Source organism: Heliangelus exortis, chromosome 29 (assembly GCF_036169615.1).
Source record: "Heliangelus exortis chromosome 29, bHelExo1.hap1, whole genome shotgun sequence".
In the NCBI taxonomy this organism is placed as follows: Eukaryota; Metazoa; Chordata; class Aves; order Apodiformes; family Trochilidae; genus Heliangelus; species Heliangelus exortis.
In genome coordinates this window covers 3900877-3913897 of record NC_092450.1, presented here as the reverse complement: position 1 = coordinate 3913897, position 13021 = coordinate 3900877, and the positions used below count along the sequence as shown (strand labels likewise).

The following is a 13021-nucleotide window of genomic DNA, read 5'->3' as shown; positions in this document are numbered from 1 at the left end:
ATTGAAAAGTAAGAATCCTTTCACTCTTCTCACATCAAAGTAAAGGCTAAGCTCATTTTTCTGAGTTGTTTTGCTAATGCTCAAGAGCAATGGCCTTCTCTCTAGGGACAACTTGCTTCTACTGACCAGTGAACAAGAGAGGGGTGTTCCAGAGCTTTCTGAAACTAACAGGTCACTGTAAGAACTCCTCCAAACCTCCTTCACCAGAGAACGAGTTCAACTCTTGCTTGAATCCTCATGCCAGCCAGGATCATGGATTGGGGCATCTGCTATCAGGTATGGTAAATAATCCCACCTACTGAAGGACTGGAGTATTCCCGTGTTCATGGATTTGCCCATCTTTTTTTCCCTTTTATTCCTCTTGTTTCTGTTGAAGAGATTCCTCTCCTTATCTCTGGATCCTCGGATGTTACTTATCCAGCTCCATGAAAGCTGGCACCATGCCTGTGATATCTCCAGCAGGCTGGAGACAGAGGTGTGGGGAGCCCTGCCTGAAGTGGCTTATGCAAAGGCAAAGAGCTCCCCTCTGGCAGAGTCTGCAGGTGAACTGAGGTCTCCTGGATCAGACTGTGGTGCCTGACTGTCAGCCTGCCCTTCCATCCCACCTGGGCTCCTCTCACAGTCCCTTAACACAAAGCTCATAATAGGTAAAAACTCCAGTGTGTACAGGAAGGAATACCTGGATTTCGTTGCTAGGACTGGAGAACATAATTGGATTGGGGTGTGGTGGCAAGAATGGACTGAAACTGATGTAATGCTGCATCACTGGGAGCTTCACCTGTCCTGCTGATGGTTCTACAGTTTCCCAACAGTTGTCTGCAGCAAGCATCTTTTCTGAGTGCACACACATTCCTGCCGCTGCTCCACAGTTATCATTTTAGCACATCACACTGATGCTGGCAGAAGATGGAATGCCTTACTCCTTGTGGGAGTGGAGGATGTCTACATGGCTGTTGCGATAATTATTGCAGAAGGCAGAGATGATGGCTCCTGCTCTTCTGAGATATGTTGGTCCCCTCTGGGCTTGTTACTTTAGCCCTTAGACCAACCTCTTTCTGCTGCAGGCCTCTCTCCAGCTGGGCCCTTTGCCCAGGGTCCTTGCCTGGCACAAACTTTGCTCTCTTTCTTCCTATTTTTCCTTTTCATCTTTCGGAAATGGGTGCACTAAGTAAGCTAAGACAAAATTAAGGAAATGTTCTGAAGACCTTAAAAATAAATCAGCCTCTCCCTGCTATTTTTCTTCTGTTATATGAACTCATAAACTTCCTGTCTCATTATCACAAAGAAATATGGAAATCCTATGGAAATGTAGTTTCCAGCCCAAGGTTTGCAGCTCCATAATTTGCAGTTCTTTAATATATGGGTTGTTTCCAGGGTGTTTTCTGCTGGGGAACTGTTTATCACAAGCCACCTTCTCAAGCTTTCCAGACACATCCCAACTTGCAGGTCCACAAACAACATCACAGCGTCCTAGGAGCTGAGTCTGTACTCCCTGGGGGCTTTCCAGAGGCATATTCAGAAAGTCTGGACCATTAGAGTCCTTCTGGTCATGTCATTAAGGTCTCTTTCACCTCTCAGGAATTTAGGACACCTGCTTTGTGGAAGTGCATGCTTTGCACCTGCTGGACCCAGTGGGGAGGGTGGGATAGAGAACAGGAGAATGAAGAGGAGCAGCTAGATGTCAGCAGCAGTTCACAAGAGAAGGAAGCTAGCCCAGACCTGGTGGGAGTCAGCTGGGGCTCCCAGAAGAAAATGGCAAACTTTCTGTATTGTGGGGAGCCTGGAGTTTCCAGAAGACTGAAAACTGGGAGAGTACAGTGTCTTTATATTTTCAGAAATGAAGGTGTGAGGACTCATGGATTGGGAAGGATGGAGGCCAGAAAAGGCAGCAGGGGGGAGTTATCTTCCTGTCTGTCTTTGCACTGAACAAGGCAGGAGAAGACAATGGGAAAGGGAGAGGGAAAGATTTGCTTTCTGACTTCTCAGCCAGAGCTCTGAGAATGACTGGGACATACTCAGAATAGTCCAAACAATACAAATTTGTCATTATAACCATGATAAGTATCTCTTGATGTCTCGTGAAGCACTGGCTTTACAGTCTGACTCTAGAAAAGTGTGCCACACTGTGCTGTATAGATGGATCTGAAATGTTTTTGTCTTTATACTCTTTCTTCTCCTCCCCTAAGGCTGGCTGGTCCACAGCCTTCAGCTATTGATGGCAAAGGTATAACCAGGAGTTTTACTTTGCCAATTCACCTCTTTCTGTGCCAGCCCCATCACAGTGTTCCAGTCACAGCTGCCAGAGCCAGGGCTGCACTTCCAGCTGGGATCCTGCAGGGTGGAGCATTCCTGTGAACCCCATCACTGCTTGGTTTTCTGGACCAACAGACAGTCTTCGAAATACCTTCCAGCTCATAATGGCTTTTCACTGAACATCCTCCAAACCCAAGCTCCCACAGCTGCACCCACCAGAAGTGCTGCAGGGTCCTGAGTCCCCAAACTGCTGCCCTGGCTTCTCTGGGCAGGGGAGCTTGGGGACATGTGCCCAGCCCCACGCCAGGACTTGCTGACTGAGCCACAGCCAAACAGCTTCTGTTTGAGGCCCACAGGATAGGGTGATCTTTACCTTGCCTGTGAGGTTTAAGACCTTACTGGTCTGTGAATCCAAAGGCCCTTGCTGGCTTTTTTTCTCCATTGGATTCTCTGTGGAGCTGCACTTCTTCAGCTCCCATCCTGTCCTCTCTAATTCTCCAAATAAGGTATGTTCAGTGTAAGGGTGATCTTTCTACGTTTTTTCAGGTTGATTTTCAGGTTGAAACTCTTTGAAACAGAAACATGACCAGTAAATGACTCAACCATTATGTTGAAATAGATAAGAAAGAAAACTTTTGCCTCCAGGCCTTTTCCCAGTGGGAAGATTCCTACAAATTAAAGGGGTAACTCAGAATACAGAGCATGTCAGCAGAAACTGGATCAGTTGTGGAGACCTGGAGTTCCTCTTCAACCTGATCCCTATCCCTGGGCTGGATGGTGAAGTGTGAGCAGGCACAGCCCAGATGTGTCAGCACTAGAATGAGGCCAAGGTCTCCAAATGTTCCATCACTGACTTTCAAAATCTTCCTAAACTGTTTGTTAGCACAGTGCTCTGTGGGAAGCAGGCAGGCGTCTGCCTGAGCTGAGTGTTGGGGTAGATCCTGGAGGATCTCATGCAGGAACGGGCAGCGTGTGCTACAGGTTTGGACAGGCAGGAGATGGACAAGATCTGCAAGGTCAGCGGGGCCATTCTCTGGCTCCCAGTGGCAAAGCAGCTTTGTTCCCAGTGGGGTGTGATCCTGAGGAGTGGAGATAACCCTTGTGCAGGGTCAGCTTTTTAAAGGAACTCAGTTTCTAGACACAAGTTTCTTGATTGCATCAGGCAGAAGCAAAGTTTTATTAGAGAAGTTTTTTCACCAGCAGGTACATTACTGATCATACTACTGGCTGACTCCAGCAGTAGTCATGGTGGTTGGGCACACACAGCAATACAGACTGGAAAAAGCAAATAGCAAAATAAAGCAGAATGTGGCCCAATGCTCTGACGCATTGCTTAGCATTGTTGAATAATACAAAAAAGCTAACTCCTTGCCCTTTCCACGGGCATACAGTAAATATTTTCTCTCTTTATGCATGGCTTTGCTTCAGGGTTCTCTTGTTGCATATTCTCATTTCTCTGCTTAATCACAAATCCTTCTGCAAGGCACTGGAGAGATCAAAGGAAACATTACTTGGTTTGTAGCAAAATTAGATTCTTTCCCACACTGTTATTTTATACACATGTTTGTTTCACAAGCCAGTTCAATTAGAATTTCTAAATAAATACTGTCCCTTCCTGGGAAGGTCTGGTTGTTGCCTGCCATTGGGATTTGTAACTAACTTGAGCGTGGTTTGTCCTTTTACATAAAAATTCCAAATGGGGGAGGCTGCAGACACTGCACCAGCAGCAATGTGGGGGAGGAACAGTACCAGGGACCTTGACAGAACAATACTTCTGCTCACTCTCGTTCTTCTGGACCAACTGTTACTGTATTTCTTTCTTTTTCTTTTTCAGTTTGGCTGGAAGTTTTCCCATGAAATAGTACTGATAGTTTTCTGCCAGTATGCTTCCTGCTTTTTTGTCTTATTTCTGGGCACTCTGCTTTCTCCTGCTCTTTCCTTTGTCCCAGATTTCACATCAGTCCTTTCTCCAGGTTCTATTTGGTTTCCCTGCCTGCTGACTCTCTCCTTCCTCTTTCAGTCCCTCTCCCTCCTCCTCCCATTTTGCTGTTCTCACACTTTTAGCTCCCTGGCAGCACTTGTAGCCCCTCTGCTGTGACCTCCCTTTGTGTATTTCCCAGTAGCCTCACAAGAAAACTTTCCATAGCACCTGTAACTTTTGTGGGAAAGATCTTTGTTGCTGCCTGTCCTTGGTGCAGTAGGATAGAGAAGACTGTGGAACTCTTGTAGTGGTGCAGTTCTCACCTTGTATCTCCGCAGCTGCACAGGCTGGCATCTGGGCAGATGATGTGTAAGTGTGGCTTGTCCTAATGATACCTCCTCCTCCCATTCCACTTGTTCTTGCAACTCCTCCTCCTAGACCTGAAGACTGACCAATTCCTCCTTGCTGACTAAAGCAACAGGAAAATAACAATTTAAGAAACAAAATGACAGATAAACCAGAACTACAGTTTGCTACTTGTCCCTGCTGCTCTCAGCCTTTGGCACAAAAGGGGCAGAACATTGCAGTGACCTTTCCTGTTGTCACAAGGGCTGGCTCAGGGCAGGAGAGCAGCTGAGCACCACCAGTTACCAAGCAGCCAGAACAGGTTGGTGCATGTGAAGGAGCTGGTGTAGTGCCTCCACCTAGAGCCCACTTTGCTTTTATATCCAAATATCTGGGGCACGGGGATTTTATTGTGTGGTTCAGTGCATCTCAAGCCTACTTACATCAGGTCCTGCTGCCCACCCTCCAGCAGGCAGCGGTACGTATGGATCTCCTGCTCCAGACGGCACTTGACATCCAGCAGGATCTTGTACTCCTGGTTCTGGCACTCCATTTCTGCACGCAGGTCACCCAGTTGCTGCTCCACACAGGTGATCTGGCTCTGGAGCTCAGCAAGGTGGTTGTTGTAGCGACACTCTGTCTCAGCCAGGGAGGACTCCAGGTTGTCCCTCTGAGGAGTGACATGTGGCACAATATCAACTCAGGGATAAAAAACGCTTCGTTTAAACTACAAACATCAAAGCTGAGCTGTGGCTCAGCTCTGCACTAGCTCAGCACCCACCTGGCTGAGCTGAGCCTGGAGGTCGATCTCCAGGGCTTGCAATTGGCGTCTCAGTTCAGTGACTTGATTGTTGCACGTCTCTACCTCCTGACCACTTGTAATAACCTCCCGATTCACCTCCTCAATCTGAAAACCACAAATCCGGAGTAAGGGTGTTCAGTAATGTTTGGTGTTTAATGTAAAGCAGGCTATGTATTCAGGGAAGGGCAGAGGAGCTAACAAAAAGCATGAAATAAGGAAGGCTTAGGCGAACACTCTAATCCTAATGAAATGTAAACCCTTCTCATCATTCCCACTTGTACTTCTCTCCAGTTCTTCTCACTGCTTGCTGCTTTATAAAGAGTTCCTGCCTCAAGTGTCACTAACATGCAGCAGTTCCCATCACACCACGAACAGGACAGTGTGGCAGTATCCCTGGTGTCGCTTGGTCAATATAAACCACTGCTGAACGCTGTCACAGTGTGATGTTGTGCAGCTTTAAAGTGTAATGAATCACTGTGGAGACATTGCCTGGGTGTTAGCTGGGGAAGGTCAGAGCTGTGTGAATTTACTCACCTTGCACTCATACCAATCCTCAACTTCTTTGCGATTGCGTTCGATCAGCGTTTCATACTGGCACCTCATCTCCTCCAGAATCTTTCTGAGGTCTGGGCCTGGGCAGGCATTGACCTCCACGCTCACATCTCCAGTCGATTGTTTCCTCAGACAACTCATTTCCTAGAAACACCCCCCAGACCATGGCATTTTTCAAAAAGAGGGAAAATAGTGAAGGAGCTCAGCTCCCAGTTCACACATATCATCCCCATCAACCTCTCGCCCCTTGCAGGCAGCACCCCCGGCGTGGGGACCACGGAGAGGGAGGGTGATGCATCCTGCCTGAACTAACTCCTTTAACCCGGGATGGGCAGGGCCCTACCTCCTCGTGGTTCTTCTTCAGGCAGCAGAGCTCCTCCCGCAGTGACTCCAGCTGTGCCTCCAGGTCAGACCTGCAGAGTGTCAGCTGGTCCAGGACTTGGCGCAAGCCGTTGATGTCAGCCTCCACGCTCTGGCGCAGGGCCAGCTCCGTCTCGTACCTGTGTGTGGGACAGGAAACAAGAACGTGTAGGCAGTGTCTGACACCACCCTTTGCTCTTCTTTTTCAGCTGTCTTTCCATTTTTCTGTCTCCCTAGCCAGCCTAGCAGGATGCTAAGGGAAGCAGCCCAGGCTTGCTCTGTCAGGTCTGCTCCCAGGCTGCCTCCCTGGCAGAGGAGTTACTCATCCCCTTCCTGCACTCCCAGAGGAAAACACAAAAACTTCCCCTTTGAAAGACACAACGTGCTGGAATGGCAGCTCAGGTGAACCTGTTCATCTCCTGTCTGCAGATCCATTCTGCTTTCTAGAGAACTCTGATCTCCACTCAAAAACATCTTGTCCCAAACTTTCCATCCTAAACTGCCGCTCATTAAGGCAGCTCCAGAAGCAATGGATCAAAGAGCTTTTCTGCACAGCCTCCAGCCTCTCCTGGCCAGAGCATCTCAGGAGACCTGCCCAAGAGCTCATTGTCACCAGCTCTGTGAGAGGAGTATGGTGGCAGAGGAGGGGGACAGCCAAGGGGTACTCACTTCACTCGGAAGTCATCAGCTGTCATCCTGCTGTTATCGATGTTCAGAATGATCTTGTTGTTGTCTATGGTTGCACAGACAATCTGGAAAAGGAATATTCACTCCTGAAGTCACTTCCCTATATTTTTTATACTGGGTCACAGGCACAGAGGAGTTGAGGGGTGCAGCAGTCCCAGGGGTGGGAGTTCAGTGCAGTAAAGTGAAGGCATCAAAATTATAAAATCCAGTCTTCAGCTCCAGACAGTGAGGGAGGTGCATGCAGTGCTGTCCAGCATATGCCATAATCCAACAAACCTTTTAAACCTTAATCTTTCACAGATAAGAGATTTAAAAGCTTTGTTTTAAGACTTAATTACAAGTCTGTCTCGTTCTGTCTGTTTCCTGGATTCTTTTCACTTTATTCTGCTTTGAATAAAGGTGCATTTACATCCTAGAATTTTTGCCAAACACACTTTGCAAGTGTTTTTAATTTTAAATTGCATACACAAAATGTGTTATGGCAATGCTCTCTTTCTTCTTGTTTTTAATTAGATGGCTGATATTTCTGTATGAAAGAGTAGACTTGTAGAAAAATAACATTTAACTGGAATTCTGCAAAACTGGTGGCTGAATAATCCACATTCATGCAAATTATTGCAATCCATTATTTCACTTTTAGTTGCTTTCTTGGCATATATCTGTTTAAACACCTGGCACAAGCCTAGTTCAGAAAGACTACTGAGCCAAGCCAGATGTATTCCATGGAGATAACATTTTCCCCTTCAAATATATCTGATGAACAAAAGCAGTGGAAACAATCCAAACACCCAAGGTTTTCACCTTGGAGCTCTGAGGCTTTCTACAGGCAGTTGTCTCAATGCTATTTACAAGAAGCTGCTTACAACAAGGAAATGTTACCTGCGGTAACTGCTCCAAGTTGTGAACCAACAGCATGGGAGAAGTTTACAAAGGAAAAAGCATCTGAGAAATGATGTTACCTGATTCTGAAGATCTTCTATTTCTTTATAATAGCAGCTGTAGTCCCGTGGCTCACAAAAAGGGCCCTGCTTGGCATACCACTCCCTGATTCTGCACTCCAGGTCAGCATTTTCTTGTTCCAGGCACCTCACCTTGTCCAGGTAAGAAGCCAGGCGGTCATTAAGGTTCTGCATGGTGACCTTTTCGTCACCAGAAAGAAGAATGCCATCACCAGCAAAACCACCTCCAACTACCCCTCCACCAAGACCAATACCAAGGCCACCTCCAATGCCACCGCCAAAGCGAGCGCTGCCACCGCTGAATCCAATGCCTGAGCATCCTCCGAGGACAGCAGCTCCTAAGCCACCTCCATAGTTTCCACCAACCAAGCTGCCAGTGCTCAGTCCTCCTCCATAATTCACACCACCACAGTAGCTTCTACCAGAAAACCCTCGGCTACCACCTATCCCACAAGTCGTGTATCTTCCAGAAGAGACCGAGGAGATCCGTGCTCCTCCACCACCACCACCACCACCAATAACACAGCTGCCACCACTGGTCCTTCCCCTGAAAGAGCCAGTTGTCTGCTTAATACTACAACTCATTTTGAGGACAGCTGCAGATCCAACCCAAAGCCCAAAGCAAGATGCACAGCTTGATATTGAATCAGACTGCAGGGTGGTTGTTGCCGCAGATCTCTATTTATACCTTCCAAAGGGGGTGCCACCTATGGGGTGTTTCTTCTTCCCACGGGGCTGGCTAGTCTTGCTGTTTATGCCAAGAATAAATAGCCCATAGGCAGTTTCCCTCTAGAAATCCCAGTTCACAAGGAAGATACTTTACATGTCAGCAGCTTATTCCAAAAAGTAAAATAAAGATTTGTGAGTCATCAGCTTTTTGTATGATGCAAACTTTACAACAAGTCAAGAAAAAAAGTTGCCCTAGATTATGTACAAAGAAGAAACATTGGTATTTATAACATCAAAGTGACTTTTATCTTTTATTCATTTGTATTTATTTTATTCTTAGTCCAATAAACATTTTTGTATCACATGCTCAGGTAGAGTATGTGGAACAAAAATGGTAGTAATGTAAATTCTCACTTCTGAAAAGTGTGAATAATAGTGAGTGTGGTAGTGAAAACCCAGGGATGGTGCTGGAGATGTCTGTCACCTAGCACAGACAGGCAGTAGCTCTGATACATGCCTTGCTGTGAGATTTAAATCACTGAGGTGATTCCCTCCTGGGGTCAGTTCCCTATCAGGGGTTTGTACTTCTCTGGTCCTGCAAGCACAAAAAGTCACCATGCTCACAGTCTGAGCAGATCACACCTGCTGACTGTGAAAGTCCCCTGTGTCAGGATGTTACACAGGTTTGGTGTAAGCTGAAGTGTAGGAAGTGCCTCTCTGAAGTTATTTTTCAGTTTCTGTAATTGCTGTCCATGCTGCCTCAGTTTGTGATCACTGCAGATGGAGAGATGAGAGGAAGGGAGTATCCAGTTCCCTGGATGGACTGAGATGTGATCCTGCAGGTCTTTGCCATGACCAAGGTTGTGCCAAGCACAAAATAAGGTGGAGAAAAGCTTTCCACATTTCCTAACTGAGTTTGTCAGAGTTGTATCAGTATTAGCTAAGCCCAGGAGCCACAGGAACAGAACCTCCCAAGCCAGGAGAGCAATAGCCAGAGGAGTGTCGGGAGAACTGGATCCACCAGGGCAAGAAGAATCTTTCTCCAGCAGACTCCCATCATGAGAGGATGTTCTGGTCTCCAGGGGACGGAGCCTTCTGTTCCCTACAGGGTGGAATTTCCAAGTAGCTCTTACTCACAAGCAACCTTGACTCAAGTTTGTCCACCTGGAGAGGAACAGTTGTGATAAATCCTCTGTGGCATTGCGAGTGAGACCTGAGAGGGAGCCCCGAGGGCAGCCACTACCTCTGGGCAGAGAAAACCAGAGGGTGCAGCCACCCTCCTGTTGACTGGGAGAAGTGTCCTGTGTGTGCAGCTTAGTGGCTTCTGCCACCATGGTAGGACAGTGTCCCCAAGCATACGTAGATCATCTTCTCACCAGCATAAGTTAGGACTCTCCACTCTCCAGCAAGATAAATTATTTCTTTACTTAGATCAGAAATGATAAGAAGACGCCTACCAAAGGCTGGCAGCATCCTAGAATATTCATTATTCATATGCAGTGAAATAACTTGCTCAAGGACAGAGCTGGAGTCTGTCAGAGCTCAGATTCCTGGCTGAGATGGAAGTGCCTGAAATACAAGTCCATCCTCCCCCCTGGAAACTCATCCCCCATGATCCCCACACAGCCTAGACTCAGAGAGCTGAAAATCATTAGCAAAAACGAGGACAGGGAGTAAATCTGGCTTTCATCCGACATTTTGAGGAATATAATTGAAGGCAAGGTGTGGCTGTAAGAGCCAACAGAAATTAAAATAATGTCTGGATTGCTTGGAGCTTTGCTTCTGCTGTGTAGGTTTTCAGAAGTTACCTACTAGCAATGTGCAGAGAGATGTGCTCTGGGCTGAGGTTGCCTTTCTTCCCCTTTCAGAGTCTTAGGTATAGAAGGAGACGTTGCAGATACTGCACATTTCTCTACAGGAGGGCAAGGAGCACCTACACCTCCTTTTTTCAGCAGTTACCTAATAGGAAGAAGGAATAAGTCTTGCTCTCAAAACAGACTGTCCTGGCACATGTCCTGGCTGAAAGGTCCACAGGCAACTGAATCCCATTTTACCATTGGAACCAAGTAGTGACCACACAATTCTTCCAAAGTACTCACATCTGGGATGTAATGACATTCTTCAGAGCTTTACTGGGCTCCTTCCAGTTTCACTGGGACATGGAACATGGGATTGATACAGCAAATGCATCCCCAATCCAGTCCCTGGCTAACCAGGCTGTGTTTGGTGCCTGGTCAGACTTTTTCCTCTCCCTGTGCTGGGTGGCTGCAGCAGTTGCTGACAGGCAACAGCCAGGGCTGAGTCAGGTGGCATTGCCCCTCTCCTGACAGATGTGACAAGGCCAGAGGCACTGGGACATCAGCAGGGATGTGTGTGTGTGTGCTGACTGGGTGGCTTGCAGCTTTCTCCAGCAGGAAGCCACCACCTTGTTCTGACACATCCATCAGTTCCAGCCTTTTTTCTTCACTCATCTGATTCCTTTACCTCCACTTTTCTTCATATTTGTGTTCCTGTACCCAGGGGCAGAGCCTTGGGGCAGAACCATGTGTAGGAAAGGACTGTGCAAATCCGAGACATAAAAATGTCCCAAAAGGATTTACAGCCTGGATGTGAGGCGGGAGGAAAGGAGTGGTTTGGCGCAGGAGGTGCTGGCAGGGCTGTCCAGAGCCAGTGCTGCTGAGTCCTGTGGGCATGCTGGGGAAAATGGGAGGTCTGAAGGGGGGTAAAGAGGTACTAAGTGTAAATATTGACACCTTGGTGATGGGCAGCTAGGGAGGAGGCAAGGGGATGTTGCATTTTCCAGTGATGTTGTGGGCAGTCAGTTTGGACCTGTGGGAACTGCCCTGTGCCTGTGCAAAGCCTTTGTGCAAAGTGTCCCCCTGACCTGTCCTGTCCCCCTCTCCTGTCCATGCTCTGCTCACTTTACTTATCAAAGTTGGAGATGTTTTCTTGTGTCAACTACAAGAAGGGTGTGTCTGATTTGACAGAACTTTGCTTTCACAAGCATTGCTTCAGTGATGTTTGTGCAACCACACTGGAATATGATTTTATCTTGTCACTTGTAATTACCATTAATGATTTGCATAATAGCCATTAGGCAGCACTTATTAAACAGTTCTTTGAAGTGATACTGAGCCGGCTCCAGACCTCATGCTCCCATCTTTCAAATGCAGACCATGAGTTTTTCCTGGCTAATGACTCACTGCTTTATACCACCGTGTTTAGCAAAATTCCTGTGAGGCAAGTGAAATAATTATCACCAGGAGTTTGGTAACAGCATGAGCCTAGGTCTTAAATAAGCCTCAAGAGACCAAGGGGATTACTCTGCCTCAGTTTCTTTCTTGCTGACTGTTCACATCCTCAGACGGCCTCTGAACACTTGTGAGTGATCAAGAAGCAGCTCAGCACACCATGGAGGTGGACAGCACCAGATTTCTTCCTGCTGAAGCTCGCAATTGGTTCATTTTGTGAAGGTTTTTCAGTCCCTTCCTGAACATACCAGGTGTTGACAGTGCAACCAGACATCCCAGCTTTAGCATCTCTGGCAGCACCACTGAGTCATGGCAAAGGAGAGCACAGGAGCCCTGGTGCTGGGCCAGGAATGCTGCTGGGGGAACAGACTCCAGAATTCCCCTCCTGCAGGGAGCAAAGCAAAGCTGAGTCCTGCAGTCCCTGCTGGGTCAAACCTGAGCCTGGCAAGCAGAACTGGAGTATTCAGAGGCTTCCTGTGCCCAGGAACCAGCCAGGGTACAACAGAGACAGGCAGCCAAAGGTGTAGGGCAGGCAGAGCATCCCCAGAGTGTTTTCCCCTTACCTTTATTTCATCCTTGTATTAAGACGTCTCTGAATTTCAATATATTCTCAACATGTGGTTCACACTGGCAGTTTAAATTATTTTATTCAGTGTACTGAGTTGAGAAATCTCCTGCTTGATTATAGCAGTAGTTTACTCTTCTGTATAATTCTTTATAAATGTTACACAATCCAGTAAACAAAAATGCCAACCCCACAGATAGTTACTATGGGTGTGAGGAAGGCTGTATGTGACTGTGTATTTTATAAAATAGATTTTTAGACAGAAATTATAGTTTATACATCAGACATGAATGTGGCCTACTATTAAAAAAGTATGGTGCCTGTAATCAGGTGTAATTACCTGTGCAGTGCAGTCCTTAATTCATGGCTGATTCCAGCACTGGCAATTTGCAGAACTAGTTGTTTTATTTCTGTTTCTTCACTGCTGTCCTAAACCTCTGGTATGTTCACTCCTCAGGGGTTTTTTCTGGTGGTGGTGTAATTCATCTGTGTCTTCACTCTGTGAGGCCCCATATGTGTCACCTACAGACTCTGCTCATGGTGGTGGCAGCAGCTCACCTCTCATCCTGTTGTCCCATGCACTGAGTCCTCCACATTTCATTTCTTTTCTCCTCCCCTCCTCTTCCTATGCTGTCTCCACAGCCATAATTTCCCTCA

General features: G+C 47.1%; 1 protein-coding gene and 1 long non-coding RNA gene across 3 annotated transcripts in view; one reads left to right on the top strand and one right to left on the bottom strand.

Annotated features, from left to right (window-relative positions):
* Positions 1-13021, top strand: part of LOC139788603 (uncharacterized) — a 126855-nt gene that overhangs the window by 98961 nt on the left and 14873 nt on the right. The window lies entirely within an intron of this gene.
* On the bottom strand, positions 3399-8551 carry LOC139788577 (keratin, type I cytoskeletal 13-like). Its single transcript, XM_071728651.1, has 8 exons — positions 7880-8551; positions 6903-6985; positions 6217-6373; positions 5856-6017; positions 5301-5426; positions 4963-5189; positions 4498-4643; positions 3399-3739 (listed from the first exon to the last, which is right to left on the bottom strand). The coding sequence occupies exons 1-8, from the start codon at positions 8462-8464 to the stop codon at positions 3714-3716; spliced, it is 1512 nt and encodes a 503-aa protein (XP_071584752.1). The 5' UTR covers positions 8465-8551; the 3' UTR covers positions 3399-3713.

Excerpts from the sequence above, each read along its gene's own strand:
- LOC139788577 (XM_071728651.1), bottom strand. The coding sequence starts at position 8,464 with ATGAGTTGTAGTATTAAGCAGACAACTGGCTCTTTCAGGGGAAGGACC. Across the intron at positions 6,374-6,902 it reads GCTGATGACTTCCGAGTGAA|GTACGAGACGGAGCTGGCCC; the intron begins GTGAGTACCCCT and ends TCCCACACACAG. Across the intron at positions 3,740-4,497 it reads TGCAGCTGCGGAGATACAAG|TGCCTTGCAGAAGGATTTGT; the intron begins GTGAGAACTGCA and ends TGATCTCTCCAG.